The sequence below is a fragment of the Leptonychotes weddellii genome, chromosome 4, assembly GCF_054177405.1.
Source record: "Leptonychotes weddellii isolate Sample4059 chromosome 4, ASM5417740v2, whole genome shotgun sequence".
NCBI classification, from domain to species: Eukaryota; Metazoa; Chordata; class Mammalia; order Carnivora; family Phocidae; genus Leptonychotes; species Leptonychotes weddellii.
This window is the reverse complement of record NC_138372.1, coordinates 93,756,836-93,776,535: the sequence shown is the minus strand read 5'-3', so window position 1 is coordinate 93,776,535 and position 19,700 is coordinate 93,756,836. Positions and strand designations below refer to the sequence as shown.

Genomic DNA, 19,700 nt, shown 5'->3' with positions numbered 1-19,700 from the left:
AGATCTATATTTCTATTTTGACCTTTCCCCCTAATTTGAGACTTGAATTTATATCCTCTTGTTAGACATTTCCAACTGGATGTTCCATAGATACTCCAGACTCACCAAGATGAAAGCTAAACTCTTTTCTTCCAAACCCAATCCTTTTTCTTTATCTGATTTTGATGGGGGGGTACCACTCTACCCAGTTTAGAAACTGAAGTATTAACATAGAATCTTTTCTTTGTCCCGCTCAACTCTCCAATATATACTTAGCCAGTTAGTTATGAATTCTTCCTGATTTTTCTATTTCTCAACTCCTGTTTTGTCCAACCATTTCCCTTGTAGTTCACGGCCATATCTCCTTCAAAGCATTACCATTCTTAAATTTGCTCCCGTATTACCCTTACAGGATTATCTACCTAAATTTTCAAATCTCTGTCACTTCTCTGTATAAAATCCATTGTCATAGGGTCCATAACTTCATATACAAGGGCCTCTGTGTTTCTGAACTCTGCAACCTTGTTTCCTGTCACTTCTTCCTTTTATTCCACCAATATAAAACTTATTCTCTACATACACCATGGTGTTTCTAGCTTGTTTACCTTTGCTTAATCTGTTTCCTTTGGCAGAAATACCTCTATTGCTTTCTTTTTTTTTTTTTTTTTTTAGATTTTTGTTTTTTATTTATTAGAGAGAGACAGAGATAGTGAGAGAGACAGCACAAGTGGGGAGGAGAGGGAGAAGCAGGCTCCCCACAGAGCAGGGAGCCCGATGCGGGACTTGATCCCAGGACCCTGGTATCATGACCTGAGCCGAAGGCAGACGCTTAACCGACTGAGCCACCCAGGCGCCCCCTCTGCTGCTTTCTTAACCCAATTAATCCTTTGTTGAATTTAGGAAGCCTCCTGTGACCTCAGGACTGTGTCAGAGGCCCTTCTTTGTGCTCTCCCAAAGCACCTCATGCACTCCCCTACCATAGTACTATGGCATAGTAGGTACTATGAAGTACCTACTGTGAGGTAGGCACTACTGAGGAAAATTGAGATTCTGCCTTATTAGAGTGTATATTAGTTATCTGTTGTTGCATAACAAATTATCCTAAAACTTGGTGACTTGAAACAGTAATAATTATGTATTATCGCTCACAGTTCTTTGAGTGAGGAATTCAGATAGGGTAGGAGATAGTTTCTCTGTGCTGTGTGATGTCTAGGACCACAGCTAGAACACATAAAGCCTGAGGGCTGAAATCATCTGTAGGCTTATTTGTGTACATGTCTGGTGGTAGTGCTAGCTGGTGGCTGGGCGTTTAGTTCATGCTATCAGGGAAAACCCACACATGACCTTCCTTAGTTTTAAGTCTAGGGTTTTTTTTTGTTTTTTTTTTTAAGATGTCCAGTAATTTGAATTTGTCTGATTGTTTCTTCATTCAGATTAAGTATCTGGGCAAGAGTACTAGATAAATGATGTATCCTTCTCAGCGTATTGCAGCAGAGGGGCACATTGTTAGCTTTCCCCATCATGGGTAGTGTTAAGTTTGACCATTTGGGTAAGGCCTTGTCTGCCAGACTTTTCTTATAAAGGTACACTTTCTCCTTTGTAATTAATAAATAATCTGTGGTGATACTTGGATATCGAATGAACATCTGGTTCCCTAGTAGTTTTTTACATGATGATTCTTGCCTGAATTATTAGTATAATGGCTGTAAAATAATGATTTTTCTATTTCTATGATTCCTTCTACAGATACCAATCTTCTGTAAATGAGCTTTTTTCTTCTCCTTGCCCTATCTTTTCAGTCCACTTATTTATTTTAGCATGGACTCATGGATTTTATTTTAATCATTATTCATTTTGATGCTCATAATCCCAATTTGACCAGAGTAATTGGATCTAAGCATTTTAAGCAGTAACCCTTGTTCATAGCCCTTAAATTAATAAGAGAGTTGGGGTGTCAGAGTAAAGTGATCAGCTTGTGTTTCTCTTGATTATTAGCTGGATAATTTCTGGCCTACTGGACAAACACAGTTTCTGCTAGGAGTCTTGTAAAGGAAATAAAATTCTTTCAAGAAGATTTTTTTAGTTGCTAATAGGAATGGGGAGAATTTTTCTAATTTGTTCTATCTACTGTATGAATGCTTAAAAACATAGTATGAATGCCCTTTGGCAGCCTTGTATTTTTTCTGCAATCTGAGACGAGAAGGTAACTAACACTTAATCAAGTGCCTAGAATTTTTCAGGCACTAGGCTGTATACACTCTTCTCACAGAGCCCTGGAGCTGGGCCATGAACAGCTAAAGTAGGCAGGGGTCAAATTTTAGTATCTTTTGCTCAGAAATTCCTTGCCAGATTAATAAAATATCAGTGTGAACACATTAGCTTGATTCAGTCCTCCTTGGTTGCTTTGCTTATTTATTCCATTGGAAATTGTGGTCTACTCTGTTACTACATTGTCTTTTTTTTTTTTTTTTTTTTTTTTAAAGATTTTATTTATTTTTTTGACAGAGAGAGACATAGCGAGAGCAGGAACACAAGCACGGGGAGTGGGAGAGGGAGAAGCAGGCTTCCCGCAGAGCAGGGAGCCCGATGTGGGACTTGATCCCAGGACCCTGGGATCATGACCTGAACCGAAGGCAGACGCTTAATGACTGAGCCACCCAGGTGCCCACTACATTGTCTTTTTAACTAATAGCAGAGTGGGAGAAAGATATAAGCCTCCTTTTCTCATGTGTCCTTTACAGACAATCGTATTACCTGAGTAACATATAACCTGAACTTAATGATGGCTTAAGAATTTGTTTTTCTGATGGGGATTGCATTGAATGTGTAGATTGCTCTAGGTAGCATTGACATCTTCACAATATTTGTTCTTCCAGTCCATGAGCATGGAACGTTTTTCCATAGGAATTTGTTTTTCTTACACATAACAAGATGTCTATAGCTGGGTGGCAGTAGGATATTTCCATATCTTAACCATGTTAGGGTTGAATCTCTGTGGTTCTCTTGGTCTTTCTCTCATGCTTACTGCCTTAGAACCTCAGGAAAGAAGAAAGGGAAAAGGGATAGCATCAGCTTATTTGTCCCCCCCCCTTTTTTTTAAGGAAAGGAAAATCTTTTCCATTGCCCCACTCCCACCTCTATATTCCTTACCAAGAAAATTCCACTCACTGGGCACTTTGTTACATGTTCCCCACCCCCAGCTGTAAAGAAAGCTGGGAGAGCATGGATTTAGCTTTTGAATCCTTTGTAGTAGGAGGTGGCAAGGGAGAATGGTGTTGAGAATGGATTTGGGGTCAGACAGCCAGTGTCTGCTAATTAGATATTCTATTAGCTATTTTAGCTAATAGAAAAAGTAACACGTTACTTCAGATTAATTGTAGCATAGGATTAACATTTATTTTACATTAAATAATGTTTTAGCAGTCTTCTGAAGATTTTGATCTTATCTTGTAAGATATGTTAACCACGTACACCCTCCCACACACACCTTTTTTTGGGGGGTGGTGAGTGTCATGAACTTAGTGATTTTTGGCTCTGAATCAGCATTTTGTATATTTTAGTCATTTAGCTTTTTTTTTTTTTTTTTAAGATTTTATTTATTTGAGAGAGAATGAAAGAGATTACGAGAGCGGGGTGAGAGGCAGAGGGAGAAAGTCATTTAACTCTTGTTGATTTTTCCCCTTTCTATCATTAAAATTTAAAGGTTTTTAAAAGATTTATTTATTTATTTTAGAGAGAGAGAATGTGTCTGGGGGTTGGGGGGGCAAGAGGGAGTGGGAGAGAAACCCAAGCAGACTCTGTGCTGAGTGTTGAGCCCAACGTGGGGCTCGATCTCACCACCCTTAGTTCACTACCCGAGCTGAAACCAAGAGTCCGACGCTTAACTGACTGCACCACTCAGGTGCCCCTTTCATTTAAAGTTTCCATTAAATGAACCTACCCATTTTTTACCTTATTTAGACATACTGTGAAAAGAAGTTTCATGTTATTACCTGTGTAAACATTATTGACTAAATATGTAGATGACAAAAACATTTGCCATTAGGAGAAAGTAACTATATATGTAAATACATTAAAAATGAAGCAACATTATCTTCTAAGGGATTAATATCAAAGTACATAAAGAACTTACACAGCTGAGCATCAAAAAACTCCAAATAATTTGACTAAATGGGCAGGGGATCTGAATAGACAATTTTCCAAAAAAGACATATATAGATGGCCAACAGGTACATGAAAAGATGTTCAGCATCAGTAATCGTCAGGGAAATGCAAGTCAAAATCACAGCGAGATATCACCTCAAACCTGTTAGAATGGCCGTTATCAAAAAGACAGAAAATAACTAGTGTTGGTGAGGATGTGGAGAAAAGGGAATGAACCCTTGTGCACTGTTGGTGGGAATGTAAATTGGTGCAGCCAGTATGGAAGACAGTATGGAGATTCCTCAAGAAAAATAGAACTACCATATGATCCAGCAGGTCCACTTCTGGATATTAATCCGATAAAAATGAAAACACTAATTTGAAAAGATACATGCACATCCCCCATGTTTATTGCAGCATTATTTACAATAGCTAAGATGTAGAAACAACCTGAATGTCTATCAATAGATAAATGGATAAAGAAAACATGGTATAGATATATAATAGAATATTATTCAGCCATAAAAAAGAATGAAATCTTGCCATTTGTAACAGTGTGGCTGGACCTTGAGGGCATTACGGTAAGTGAAATAAGTCAGTCAGAAAAAGACAAATATATCTCACTTACATGTGGAATCTAAAAAAACCCCAAATCCCAAAACCAAGTTTATAGATACAGAGAACAGATTTATGGTTGCCAGGGTGGGGTGGGGAAAGGGAGTGGGGCATGGGAGGTGAGCAAAATGGGTGAAGGGGGTGGGGGTCAAAAGGTACAAACTTCCAGTTAAAATATAAATAAGTTGGGGATATAATGTACAGCAGAGTGGCTATAGTTAATAATACTGTATTTTATATTTGGAAATTGCTAAGAGAGTAATCTTAAAAGTTCTTAACACAAGAAAAAGAAATTCTAATTATGTATGGTGATGGATGTGAACTAGATTTATTGTGATCATTTCACAATACATACAAATATCAAATTTTAAAAAGTATTCTTTGTTAAAAGTAATTGTCTGAAGATTGTTTCATGAATGTTATGAAAGTTGAAGTGCAGTAATGTCTGAAGTCTATAAGTGATGGTTTCTCTTGTTTCTAGTTAAGATAAATACTTTTATCTTTGCTTACTTATTAGGGAGTTACACGTCAGGGTTTAAAATGCTGTGTGGTATAATTGTAAAATAAACTCTTTAAAAAAGAGGAGTGCAGAAACTAGCCCTGTATATTTGTTGGTGCATGTGCTGAAATCCACAGCTTTTTTGGGGTGATGGAGCATTCTGCAGGTTTACTGTCAAGAGGCTAGAGGGCGCCTGGGTTGCTCAGTCGTTAAGCGTCTGCCTTCGGCTCAGGTCATGATCCCAGGGTCCTGGGATCGAGCCCCGCATCAGGCTCCCTGCTTAGCGGGAAGCCTGCTTCTCCCTCCCCCACTCCCCCTGCTTGTGTTCCTGCTCTCACTGTGTCACCCCATTGATCTCCAGGGTTCATTCAGCGGATCTGGTGGGCTAGGCGGGTGTCGCCTTCCTCCCTCACTGCTCCATGTGCCTCCCTCCCCAAGCTGTGCGCTAGAAGAGGAGGACCTTCCCCAATAGAGGAGGACCCTTCTTCCATTAAGGGTATATGAGTAGCTGCGCTCCCCTGCTAGAATCTCCAAACAAGTTCCAAAGCACAAATACCAATATGTCAGGAAGTAGTACCTGCAAGTTTTTAGTTCACTTTCTTTTTTCTTCTCCTTCATGTAAATGGAACACAACATATCTTTTTTGGTCATATTTTTATGGGTCATATTCTACCTGCTTAGCAGGTCTACCCTGTTTCTTCTACAATGATTGTTTCTCCTTTACAGTAGTTGTCATTATATGTCACCCCGTGTTTTGTTTTGTTTTTTTAAGATTTTATTTATTTGTGAGAGAGTGAATGGGAACACAAGCAGGTGGAGTGGCAGGCAGAGGGAGAAGTAGGCTCCCCGCTGAGCAAGGAGCCTGATACAGGATTCCATCCCAGGATCCTAGTATCATGACCTGAACCGAATGCCGACACTTAACCGAATGCCGACACTTAACCGACTGAACCACCCAGGCATCCCCTCACCCAGTGTTTTGAAAGTACATTACAATTTCATATTTTATAGATTTCTTTTTGATTAGAATTTTAGCGTGGCTTCTTCCTAATGATGGTTTTTCCTGTTGATTTGAGAGGGAGTATAATGTTTTATTCTGCTCATCAGGTTTTCAACTGGTGGTTTCCGTGGGCTACATCGCAGGCTACTCCTGTTCATTTCACTGATTCCACTATAGACAGAGTGCTTTGTCATTTAAAAAATCAGATGTCAGAGATTAATTAGCCTTTGTGGGATTATTAATGTGTTCCTTACACCAGTTTAGGGAGTTACCCTGAAATGAGATCTGTTTTCTTTGGCTTTTTCTTTTTTTTTTTTTTTTTAAAGATTTTTTATTTATTTATTTGAGAGAGAGAGCACATGAGAGGGGGGAGGGTCAGAGGGAGAAGCAGACTCCCTGCCGAGCAGGGAGCCCGATGCAGGACTCGATCCAGGGACTCCGGGATCATGACCTGAGCCGAAGGCAGTCGCTTAACCAACTGAGCCACCCAGGCGCCCTCTTTGGCTTTTTCAATGACATGAGTGAAACCTCTTTGCAAATGTAAAGATGGGTAAGTCTCACAGTGTTCATTCTTTTTTTTTTTTTTTTAAAGATTTTATTTATTTATTTGACACAGAGAGACACAACGAGAGAGGGAACACAAGCAGGGGAGTGGGAGAGGGAGAAGCAGGCTTCCTGCCAAGCAGGGAGCCTGATGCAGGGCTTCCCTGGGATCAAGACGTGAGCCAAAGGCAGACGCTTAATGACTGAGCCACCCAGCCTCCCCTGTTCATTCATTCTGCAAATACTTGTGAGAGTGTCTAAAGTATGTCCTCTAATCTGCAGCTTTCAAATGATAGTTTATCCAGCAGTAAATCGGGTCCTGAATAGACTAGCTCATCTTATCTAACCTTCAATGAATCTGACCTGTGCCAGAAGACTAATTTATTAATTTGCAGCGAGGGATATTCTATTTCAGGGACTGGAAAACTCATTTCTGCTTGTTAGCGTAATGCTGTCTTTGAATTTCCCAGATAACAAGAAATCAAAAGCAATCAGATGGTTTCTTGGTGTGTATAGAATAAACAAAAGAGATTGCATAGTCTTTAGGAGAAATTTCATTTGGATTGTGACAAGTCTAAGGAATTATTCATATTTCACCTTAAAGAATTTTTTTTAGGATGGAAGAATATTTATATTTGTCAGTTCTTTTTCCTTGTCTCTGTTAGATCAACACTAACACAGTCATACTTTCCAGACTTCATAGAGGTTACTACCCATTACTTTGCACTTGTTATATTAAGACCTGTCTTTATTTTAGTGTATTGTACTCCTCTAACATTTGTTTTTTATTGCTACGTTTTAGCCTGGTGTTTTGATCAGCTGTCTCTGAGTCACTTTGTAAGGCAGATTACTACGAAGGTTTGCTTCCTTAAAAATACGTTCCCCTGAAGGAGATTCTGAGACCATAGTTTTCTTTCTTTTTTTTTTTTTTAAGATTTTAATTATTTATTTGTCAGAGACAGAGAGATGGAGAGCGAGCGCAAGCAGGGGGAGTGGCAGGCAGAGGGAGAAGCAGACTCCCTGCTGAGCAAGGAGCCCGATGTGGGACTCGATCCCAGGACCCTGGGATCATGACCTGAGCCGAAGGCAGACGCTTAACTGACTGAGCCACCCAGGTGTCGATGAGACCATAGTTTTCTGACCACTGATTGCTACTCACATTTTGAGAATTGACTTTTTTGGTTATTTAAAAATATTAGGGTGTTTTGTTTTGTTTTGTATTAAAAAGGCAACATTACCCAGAAATAGCCACAGTTATACCCTGATGCATAATCTTGTGGAACTTTTTAAATATGATACCTACATCTATATAATTGAAATGGGAATCGTACTGTACCTACTTTATCATCCCCCTTTTTTATCTTAATAGATTATATGTGTCTTTCAGTGTATTTCTGGGCCCCCTCTTGGGGTCTTTTAATTAATTCAACAAACATTTGTATTTTACTTTGCCAGGTATTATTCCAGGTATTGACTGTACAGTAGTGAACAAAACAGTCAAAAGTTGATTGTCCTTGTGGAGCTTAATAAGGGGAAATCAGACAACCAAAATAAGTTAAATCAGTAGGCTGTTAAGCAGTAGTAAATGCTATGGGAAAAAAAAGGCAGAGAAGGGAGATTAGGGAGTATGGGAGAAGTGAAGTTTCAAAAAGTATAGTCCGCTAAGACCTTATTGAGAAGGCATTTGAATAGACATAAACGAAGTGAGGGAATGAGCTAGGAATGTGCCAACAAGGAGAGGCCAGTTAGAGCAGAGTAAGTGAGGGGGAATAGTAGGAGATAAGGTCACAGAGAAGTTGGCTGGGTGTGGGGATGGGGAGGAGAGTATTAGATCATGTAGAGCCTGGTAGACTACTGAAAGAGCTTTTATTCTGGTGCAGTAGAAACCCAGTAGAAAGTTTTGGGCAGAGAAATGACATGGTCTCACTTCAGTCTTAAAATGATCATTCTAACTGCTATGTTGAGAATAGAATGGGGAGCTGCAGGGAGTACAGGGGCAAGGGCAGAAGCAGAGAAACCATTTAAGAGGCTGTTGCATTAATCTAAGCTAGAGATGCTAGTGGCTTGGATAAAGGTAATGAAAAATGGTTGGATTCTACATACAGTTTGACAGTGGGCATAATAGGATTTGCTGACAGATTGGATATGAGGTGTAACACAAAGAAGACTTGTGGATGAAAAAAAAGAGTTAAGGATGCACTAAGGTTTTGGTCTGAGCAGCTTGAAAAATGGAGTCACCATCAACTGAAATGGGGAACACTAGGAGGAACAGATATGGGGGAGAAGATTTTTTTTTTTTTAAAGATTTTATTTATTTATTTGAGACAGAGAGAATGAGAGAGAGAGAGCACATGAGAGGGGGGAGGGTCAGAGGGAGAAGCAGACTCCTCGCTGAGCAAGGAGCCCGATGCTGGACTTGATCCAGGGACTCCAGGATCATGACCTGAGCCTAAGGCAGTCGCTTAACCAACTGAGCCACCCAGGCACCCTGGGGGAGAAGATTTAAGAGTTCAGTTTGGGACACAATAAGTGTGAGGTGCTTATTACACATTCCGGCGTTGAGGTTGAGTAGGCAGAGGTCTCGGGTGGAGATAAAATTTGGAAATGTGGCTTGTATATAAGTCTGGGTGAAATTGGGGCACCTGGGTGGCTCAGATGGTTAAGCATCTGTCTTCGGCTCAGGTCATGATCCCAGGGTCCTGGGATTGAGCCCTGCATCGGGCTCCCTGCTCAGTCGGGAGCCTGCTTCTCCCTCTCCCTCTGCCATTCACTCCACTTGTGCTCTCTGGCTCTATCTCTCTGTCAAATAAATAAATTAAAAAAAAAAAGACTGGGTGAAATTGCCAAGAGTCAACGAAAGAAAATAGAAGAGCTCAGAGAATTGAGCCCTAGGCCTTGATTGATTAGAAGTTTGGAAGATAAAGAGGAATAAACAGAGAAGACAGAAAGGACAACCAAGGAACAAGGAGGAAAACCTAGAGAGAGTACAGTTCTGGAAACTGGATGAAGACTCTTAATCTGGTCTTAGCATATGTCTTCCCCTCCAGACTGTGTGGATTGATTTTTCTCTTCTGTGGGTTAAATACGCACACCACCCTCCCACCCAACCCTATTTTATCTACCTATTACTTTAACAAGACAAGATTTTATGTTTTTGTTTTTTTTTTTTTGGTAAAGATTTTACTTATTTATGTGACAGAGACAGCGAGAGAGGGAACACAAACAGGGGGAGTGGGAGAGGGAGAAGCAGGCTTCCTGCAGAGCAGGGAGCCCGATCTCTGCAGGGAGCCCGATGCGGGGCTTGATCCCAGGGCCCCGGGATCATGACCTGAGCTGAAGACAGACGCTTAACCACTGAGCCACCCAGGCGCCCCAGGATTTTATGTTTCTAACAATAAGAAAATTCACTGTAAGTACTGCATGTATCAGCTGAAGATAATCTCCTCACAATAACTCTTACACATACTGAGTCCACCCTGAGCAGCCTCTCTTTGTTTCTGCTACAGAGATGTGGAACCAGCATCTGACTTCCAGGGAGTAAGCAGCCAAAAGAGGGGAATCAGCATCTCATCAGCTGAGGCGTCCCTGGCAAGGCAACTCCAAGCATTTATGTAGGGTCAGCTTTAGAGCCAGGAACTAGGCTCTTTCTCAAAGTTAATTATTGCCATTGCTTATTGGTTAGTTCAAGCATTTGGTAATTTGCTCTTCTAGCTAGTAGCAAGCAAGGAGGATATATTATTTATTGCTGTGTAACACATTACCCTGGAATTTAGCAGCATATAGCAACAGACATTTATTTTCTTACAGTTTCTGAGGGTCAGAAATTTGGGAGCAGCTTAGCTAGGTGGTTCTGGTAAAGGGTTTCACGAGATTATAATCAAAATGTCATCTGTGGCTGCAGGCATCCGAACACTCAACTGGGGCTGGAGGATCTGCTTCCAGGATAAGTCACTCACATGGCTATTGGTAGGAGGCCATAATTCCTTACCATGGGGACTTCTGCATAGGGCTCCTTCAGTGTCCCCGTGACTTGATAGCTGGCTTCCCCAGAGTAAAGTGATCTGAGAGAGAAAGGAAAAGGAAAGAAACCGTAATGCCTTTTATATCCTGATCTTGGAAACTGAATACTGTCATTTTGGCCATATTTTATCTGTAGGAAGTGAGTCGCTAGGTCCAGCCCACATTCAAGGGGAGAAGAATTAAACTCCACCTCTTGAAGGGAGGAGTATTAAAGAACTTGTAGACATATTTTAAAACTACCATATTTCACCCTCTGGCCACAAATTACTTACGATTCTCTCATGTGCAAAATATACTCGCATCCTCCCAACACCCACCTAAAGCCTTGTCCCTTTACAGCATCAACTTGAAATACAGGTTGTTAGGTCCAAGTGTGGATGAGGCTCCTTGGTTATAGTTCCACAAGTACAACTTCTTATGATGTGAACACCTGTGAATTAAAGAAACAAGTTTTCTGCCCCTCATGCACCCAACATACAGTGATGGGACCAGGCATGTACTAAACAGGTATAGAGATTCCTATTTAAAAAGGGAGAAAATGGGAGGCACAAAGAAGTCATACTGATTCATAGCAATTCTGATTTTATCTGGATAAATGTTGGAAGTTTCTTGATTAGGACTTAGTTCTTCTTTTGCGCAGGAATGCTGCTCTGGTGGCTCATGTTTCCTCCTCCTAGGCTCTTGGTTTCAGCCTCTGAGTTATCTTTTCTTTTCCATGAAAAGTAGTCCAGATTTGCAGCTGCATAGTTTTCTTAGTCTGCTTCTTGCCAGTAGAATTTTGAGGGCCCAAGAGGCTTCTTTTCATTTTGTTTTGCCTCTGTACCTTTCAGTGTAACCTGGCAATGTTTCTTTTTTTTTTTTTTTGCCACCCAGGCGCCCCCGGCAGTGTTTCTTTTTAAAACTTAGGGTCTCCTGTGAATGTTACTGAGATTCCTGCCATAAACAAAAGCCACACCCACAGATCTCTTCCAGATAATCTCCTTTCTCCCTTGGGCTTCTGCTGGGATTGCTGAGGGAAATACTTGCAGTGGATAGAATTTTATCCTCCAAAAAGATATGTTCGGGTCCTAACCCCCACTACCTGTGAATGTGACTTTATTTGGCATAAGGTCTTTACAGATGTAATCAAGTTAAGGTGAGATCATATTGGGTTAGAGTGGGCCCAACTGCAATGGCTGGTATTCTTAGAAGAGAGAAATTTGGACACAGAAGATACAGGAAAGAAAGTCACCTGAAGACCCAGGCAGAGATTAGAGTAATGTGTCTGCAAGCCAAGAAACAGGAAAGATTGCTAGGAACCACCACAAACTAGAAGAGGGGCATGGAACAGATTTTCCCTCAGAGCCTCCAGACGGAACTAACCCTAACAACATCTTGATTTTAGACTCTGGCTTCTAAAACTTCTTAAATTCCTTTCTTTTTAAACCATATAGTGTGTGGGAATTTGTTATGGCAGCCCTTGGGGACTAATAATACCCTTACGCTTCTTGGAAGCCCATTTGTTTAACTGAGTAGTTCTTTAGGCTATATAGATCTTTCTGAGGTCTTAACAAAGAATTTTTATAGCCGCATTCTAGGCTTCCTCAACCATTTTCTTTCGGCAGTGCCATGGATTTGATCTTTCCTTGGAAGCCATTTCTTAATTTTAGTATCATTTACCATCTGGAGCGGCAGGGAATTTTCAGAATTATTTAGTCTTGACTCCCTTTTTGTTTAACTATCCTTCCCCATAGGGGTGCCTGGCTGGCTCAGTCGGAAGGGCATGTCATGACCCTTGATCTTAGGGTGTGAGTTCGAGCCCTGTGTTGGGTGTAGAAATTACTTTAAAAAAATTAAAAAAAATAAACTTTATCCTTTCCTTTAATTTATCCTTCTCTTCTTGCATTTTAATGTAAGCAGCAAGAAGCAGCTAAGAGGTACCTTTAGCATTCTTGTCTGGACATCTTGTTAGCTAGACTATTACCCCAGTTCATGAGCCACAACTTCAACTTTACGTGTTATGACAGGCAACAACTTTTGCTACTACATAACAAGGATCCCTTTCCCTCCAGTTTCCAAGAAGATTTTTCTCACTTAAGTTCTCAACCATAAATTCCTCAAAGGCAATCATACTTCTACTATTTCTTCAAGGCTCTTCAAACTTTCACTGATATTCTTCTCAGAGTCCTTCCAACTTTTACCCTCTATTGGGTTCTAAATCTTCTCCCACATTTTAGGTTTTTATTGTAACAGAACACACTTCCAGGTATCAAAATCTGAATTAGTTATCTATTGCTCTGTAACAGGTTACACTAGAGTTTAGTGGCTGAAAATGACAAACGTTAATTATCTCATAAGTTCACTGGGTCAGGAATTTGGGGCAGTTTAGCTGGGTGGTTTTGGCCCAGTGTCTTATGAGCTTTTAGTCAAGATACTGGCTATTATTGAAGTCATCTGAAGGATTAACTGAGAATTACTCATATTCTGGCAAGTTTGTTCTGGCTGTTGGGAGGAGGCTTCAGTTCCTTATCATGTGGGCTTTTACCGGACTGCTTGACATAGCACTTTTCCAAAGAAAGTGATTCGAGAGAGCACAGTGCTCTATTTATGGCCTAATCTTGGAAGTCACAGATTATCCTGCCATATTCCATTGTTAAGAAGTAAGTCACAGTATGGTATTGGCTTAAAACAGACACCTAAATCAATGGAACAGAATAGAGAGCTTAGAAATAAGCTCAAAGGAGCCAAGAATATACAATGGGGAAAGGGCAGTTTCTTCAACAAATGATGTTGGGGAAACTGGACCACTATCTTACACCATACATAAAAATTAACTCAAAATGAATTGAATATAAGACCTGAAACTATAAGCCTTTTAGAGGGGAACATAAGTGATAACCTCTTTGACATCTGTCTGGTAATGATTTTTTGGATCTGACTTCAAAAGTAAAGGCAACAAAAGCAAAAATAGACAAGCTAACAAACTAAAGAACTTTTGCACAACAAAGGAAACTGTCAACAGAATGAAAAGGCAACCTATTGAATGGGAGAATTTGCAAATCTGATAAGGGGTTAATAGCGAAAATATAGAAAGGACTCATGTAATGCAATACCAAAAAAAGAAAACCAATTTGATTAAAAAATGGATCAGAAGATCTGAATAGCAGTTTTTCTGAAGAAGATACACAGATGGCCAAAATGTACATGAAACTGCGCAGGGAAATATAAATCAAAACCACAATGAAATGTCACCTCACACCTGTTAGAATGGCTGTTATCAAAAAGACAAGAAGTAACAAGTGTTGGCGAGGATGTGAAGAAAAGGAAACCCTGGTGAACTGTTGGTGGGAATGTAAATTGGTGCCCCCACTATGGAAAACAGTATGGAGGTTCCTCAAGAAATAAAAATAGAGCTACCATATGACCCAGCAATTCCACTTCTGGGTATTTATCTAAAGAAGATGAAAACCTTAATTCAAAAAGATATATACATCCCTATGTTCATTACAGTATTACTTATAATAGCCAAGACGTGGGGACAACCCAAGGGTCCACTGATGGATAGTGGATAAAGACAATGTGATTTGTATAAATATACACCAAACACACACACACTGGAATATTACTTGGCAAAAAAAAAAAAAAAGTCTTGCCATTTGCAACAACATGGATGGACCTTAAGGACATTGTGACAAGTGAAATATGTCAGATGGAGAAAGACAAGTATCATATGATCTCACTTATATGTAGAATTTTAATTAAAAAAAAAAAGCTTATTGATAAAGAGAATAGATTGGTGGTTGCCAGAGGTAGGGGGTAGGGTGTGAGCAAAATAGAAGGGGGTCCAAAGGTACAAACTTCTAGTTATAAAATAAATAGTGGGGATGTAATGTACAGCATGGTGACTGTATCATCAGGAAAATGCAAATCAAAACTGTAAAGATATTATAGTTTATTACAGTTAATTATAGGTAACTACAGTATTATAGTTAATAATAATATATTACATATTTGCAAGTTGCTAAGAAAGTAGATCCTAAAAGTTGTAATCACAAGAAAATAAAAATTCTGTAACTATGTATGGTGATGAATGTTAACTAGTCTTATTGTGGTGGTCATTTACAATATATACGAACAGCGAATCATTATGTTGTAACCTGAAACTAATAGAATGTTCATGTGAATTATACCTCAATTAAAAAAAAAAAGAATTAAGTCACTAAGCCTACACTCATAGGATCATAAAATAATTTGTGGACATTTTTTTGTGGACATATTTCAAAACACATAGTGTAGTTAGCTATTGTTGAACTTTGAGGAATAGGGAGAGTCTAATATTGGCTACTGCCATTGTTATATTGATTGGCCTAATAAATAAAGTGGGAACCAGGGGGTTAAAAGTATATATCATATCAATTATATCTCAGCAAAGCTGGAGGAAAAAAGTGCGTTATCATTCACAAAACAAGAGATCTAGGAGAAAAATTTCTTTAGTCTTTTTCTTTTGCCCGTTATCTCTTTGGGTAACAAAGATCAACTCACTAATAAAAGGACTGGGTAGATGTGCCATCCTAAGTGTTCAGAATGACAAGTGTCAGGTGTGTGTGTGTGTATGTGTGTGTGTGTTTGAATGTGTTTGTGTTATAGGCAATTGGAACACCTTTTGAGGGCTAATATAGCATGTTGATAAATGTTGGTAAAATGGGATTATTCTCAAAAAAATTTTTTACAGGGCTCTTTGAATAATATCTTACATAGAAACCATGGGTAAAACATATAAAAATGGAACTACTGTTGTTAAAGGATGGGCCCAGATCCCACTGATTTAGCATCCCTTTCAGCCTCATGTTGCTGCCAGGGATCCAAGGAACATAGTGTGAAAACTACACCATGTAAACAGTCCCTTTCGAGCCTAATTCACAAAAAATCTATTAATACATAAGATTGTAGGGCACCTGGGTGGCTCAGTCGTTAAGCGTCTGCCTTCGGCTCAGGTCGTGATCCTGGGGTCCTGGGATCGAGTCCCGCATCGGGCTCCCTGCTCAGCGGGGAGTCTGCTTCTCCCTCTCCCACTCTCCCTGCTTGTGTTCCCTCTCTCACTGTGTCTCTCTCTGTCAAACAAATAAAATCTTTAAAAAAAAAAAAAATACATAAGATTGTAGAGCTCAGCAGGATAGCCATAATAGCAAAATGCTACCAGGTAGCAGACTGATTTCTGGTATTATCCACTGTATAATGGTTAGTGAAAACCCATGGTGGTTTGAAGAAGTAGTCAATGATTGGTCAGCCACAGATACCTGTAGAATACTTTTCATTAGTCTGTTGTCTTACCGAATTGTTTTTTCTTTCAACAGAATAATACAACAGATCTTTACAGGATTCTTTGCAAATTCTGCAGTTCCTGGATCCTCACATCCTTTTTCCTGGTAAGTAACTAATTGCCCTCTGTCTTACTTTGCTGGAGTTGCAGCATGTTAGGTATCTGTACCACTGCGACAAAGTAGGAGCTGCATAGGTGAGTATAAAGATTTGATTCACAGACTGTTAGATTGCTTTTATTTGCTGAGCCCAAACTTAATCAGAACTTAGTTTTTATTGCTCAGTCTCCTGAGGGCCATCCTGGTCCCCCAGGGTGTTCAGGCACTGGATGTGTCGGTTTTGGTTCATTTTCTGGTCTGAGAGTTGTGTTGAGAGGGAAATGAGATGGTCCCCGCCAGGCCTGGTATCTGGACTTACAGGTTTCTTTTCTAGATCATACGGGAAGATGTTATTCTTTCAGAATTTCTGAAATTAAAAACATGTTGCTTAACTTCCTTTTCTCAAAGTAAGAAGGTTTGTCAGAAGAAACAAAGGCCGTAATTCCGTATCAGAGTGACACTTAAGTACGGTAGGGGTTAAGATGGAATTTCCTCTCTTCTGGACAATTACATGCCACTTCTGACTCTGCCCCAGAAGGCTCCTTTGCTCAGAGGGACCTCAGTCCTTCCACACGGTTACCCTATTTTCCAGCCTCTCGTTTCTTTTTAACATGTTCTAGCCAAAGAGTCTGGACATCTGTCATCCGGGGTAGTGCACCGGCAGCTCTAGAAAGAGGTGCTGCCAAGTCCCTTTTGTGATTGCTCTAAGTTGTGATTCAGAGAGACTGCTGTGGCTGTTTTTCTACTTGAAAGCTCCTCATTGTCGAGGACCATGGGCAGCCTCTTAGAATGAAGGAAGTCTGCTATAGATTTTGCCAGTCACAAAGGGAAAACGCTCCTTAAAAAGCAGCTCCATCTATGTTTACTGTAAATGGGCACAGTTAGAAGACAAACTTTTCTTAGCCAATAGGCAAGGAGTCACTCTTTTTGCTCTGGTGTGTCATGTGGTATTTTAGGTAGCTTCACATTTTATGTTCTATTCAATTAAGTAAAAATTCCTTACTTAAGAGAATAAGAGACTACTTCCAGATAATCTGTTTGACCTTAAAAATATTGAGAAATTCTTTGCCACTTGATTTTAGAGAAGTAGTGACTTTCCAGCTCTGAGAGAGAGCAGGATCTGCCAGTTTTTTCTGTGGTGTAAGGCAGAGCCTGGTCACTCCATCTAATGCTGTCTGTCTCATCTCATGTATAGGAGCGGGATGCTGCACTCCAACCCTGGGGACTATGCCTGGGGTCAGACAGGGCTTGATGCCATTGTAACCCAGGTGAGGAGCTGCCTTTTGAGGGTGTCTGTTCAGTGTGTCTCATGGTTCCACAGGCTTCCTGCTTTCCTTCTGCTACTTTCTGAAATGGCAGTCACTCTGCTTTCCCTAATATTTTGAGCTTGTGGGTTTCCATTTTACTGAAGGGATAAATGGCTTATGGGTTTAGTTTAGCATCCATGTACCTTCTAGGTCCTAGGGACTTTCTAGAAGATGGCTTCACCTCCATAGGAAGAAAAGACTTCTCCTATAACAAACAGTATTTTGTATTTTTGGCCTCTTGTTCAGTCCTATGAGGAACCTATTAACAGGTGCTTCACAAAAAAGAAGGGTCTCCTCACATGTTGAAGCAGGGATTTCTGCTAGATGGAGCAAAGTAGGGGAAGGAAGCAGAGAAAAAGGTATTCCCATGCCATGTGTAATTGCTTCCACTTATTTATGTTTATTTTAATTTAATTGGTTTTTCATTTCCCTTGTGGACTGCTGAGAATAGAAAGCATGTCATTTATATCCAAATCTTCTCATAGGCAGTAATTTACCTATTTCTTGGCATACTTTATGCTACTTTCCATACTCCCACCCTTTTTTTTCTTCCAGCAGAATGAAATTTTTAGACCAGTTAAGTATTACTTTTTGTTCAGTTGTAGTTTTATTCCTGACATCACAACGCTAATGCTGCCTCTGAAGTTGCTTTATGCCTGGAGGTGGACCTTGCAATGATAGGTTTGTCTGTAGACTTATACTAATGTCACTCTGAAATTGTAAAGGAATTATGAGTGTTCTGGCAGCAGGAAAGGGGAAACCCAAGCCTCTCAGAGCCCTGCAGAAATAAGAGCAACTAACATTTCTAATATATGCACTGTTTGTTCTCAGCTGGAGCAGCTCCCTCCCCAGGGATAGTGGGATATCTGCCACTTCTTCTTTTTCTTTTTACTTTTTTTGTAGCTTTTAGGACAACTGGAAAACACAGGGCCTCCCCCAGCTGACAAGGAAAAGATCACATCTCTTCCAACAGTGACAGTAACTCAGGAACAAGTTGGTAGGTTCAGTTTTATACTTATTCTGTCAGCTTCTGATCTCTGTTCAAAATCCCAGCACCTTCCTATACTAAGGATCTTCAGTTAAAGCTATAGCACTCCTAAAATTCCTACTGGGGTGTCATATATGGAAGATGCCTACCTTTTCTTTAGGATTAGTCACGTCAATGCAGAGTGGACAAACCTTTTTTTAAATTATAAAGAGAAAGGAAGAGAGTTTTATTCAAGTCTAAGTTAGGACAGTTGCTGGGGTTGCACTGTCTTTCATGAAGAAGAGAGAGCTCCAGGGAAAAACCATTTGGTGAAGGGTTATATGTTTTTTTGTTTGTTTTGAGGTAGGCTCCATGCCCAGTGTGGGCTTGAACTCATGACCCTGAGATCAAGACTGAGCCAGCCAGGCGCCCCTGTTTTTAATATAGTTGCAAATTATTATGACAAAGGACAGTCCAGAAAGTTACAGACTTCATCTTATGTTTTTAGTACGTGCAAATCTATATGACTTTAATCTTATGGAGATGAGGGAGGTTTTTTTTTATGTTTGGAATGCTCCTTTTTGGTTATTACTATTTTTTTTTAACAAAGTAGATATACAGTGTGTGCTCAGGGCAGAAGTAGAACCCATGCTTTGAGGTTTTGTGGAGTCATTATGACCTTGGTAAATGTTCAAGTATATAGATTCCCTGGGGCCCAGGAGCAGGGCCTGCAAATGTTGAAAGCAGAGAATTTCTTTTATCAGCCAGCAAGTATTTCCTCAACAGCCACCATGTCCTTTTTCTAGGTGCCTTGCAGGAAACAAAGAGGTACAAGATAAGACTTGATTTCTTGAAGAGCTTACCAGGGGAAGCAAAACTCAACTAAATGATTAGAAAACAGTATAAAAAACAGTATTGAGCAGATGATACAGAGAAAGAAAAAAAATGGGAGGCTGGGAATTTGTTTCATATTTACTCTGTCAGATACAGTTAGGTACTTGAGACGTAGATATTATTTTTAAGCACTGAAGGAATTTAGTGACAAGGAGCACTATTTTGAACTAAGAGTTTCTTTCCCCACAAATTCCAGTTTAAGTTGGAGAAGATTTTTAAAGACAGGATAGGCCATCTTAGAGAGGTCATTCTGTTCAAGGAAAAGTATGAACCAATGTGAGAATGTCAGCATGGACATAGTGTCAGAATCAGGTATAAGGAGAGTGACTTTATTAGC

The 19,700-nt window shown here is 39.9% G+C and overlaps 1 protein-coding gene across 2 annotated transcripts in view; it reads left to right on the top strand.

The window, feature by feature from the left end:
- The window catches only part of RNF115 (ring finger protein 115), a 65,650-nt gene that overhangs the window by 41,430 nt on the left and 4,520 nt on the right, over positions 1-19,700 (top strand). For both annotated transcript variants that reach the window (XM_006730134.3, XM_081815838.1), the window contains 3 exons: positions 16,133-16,204; positions 17,391-17,463; positions 18,406-18,499. In XM_006730134.3, coding sequence (XP_006730197.1) covers positions 16,133-16,204; positions 17,391-17,463; positions 18,406-18,499 — 239 coding nt within the window. The remainder of the gene's footprint in view (positions 1-16,132; positions 16,205-17,390; positions 17,464-18,405; positions 18,500-19,700) is intronic.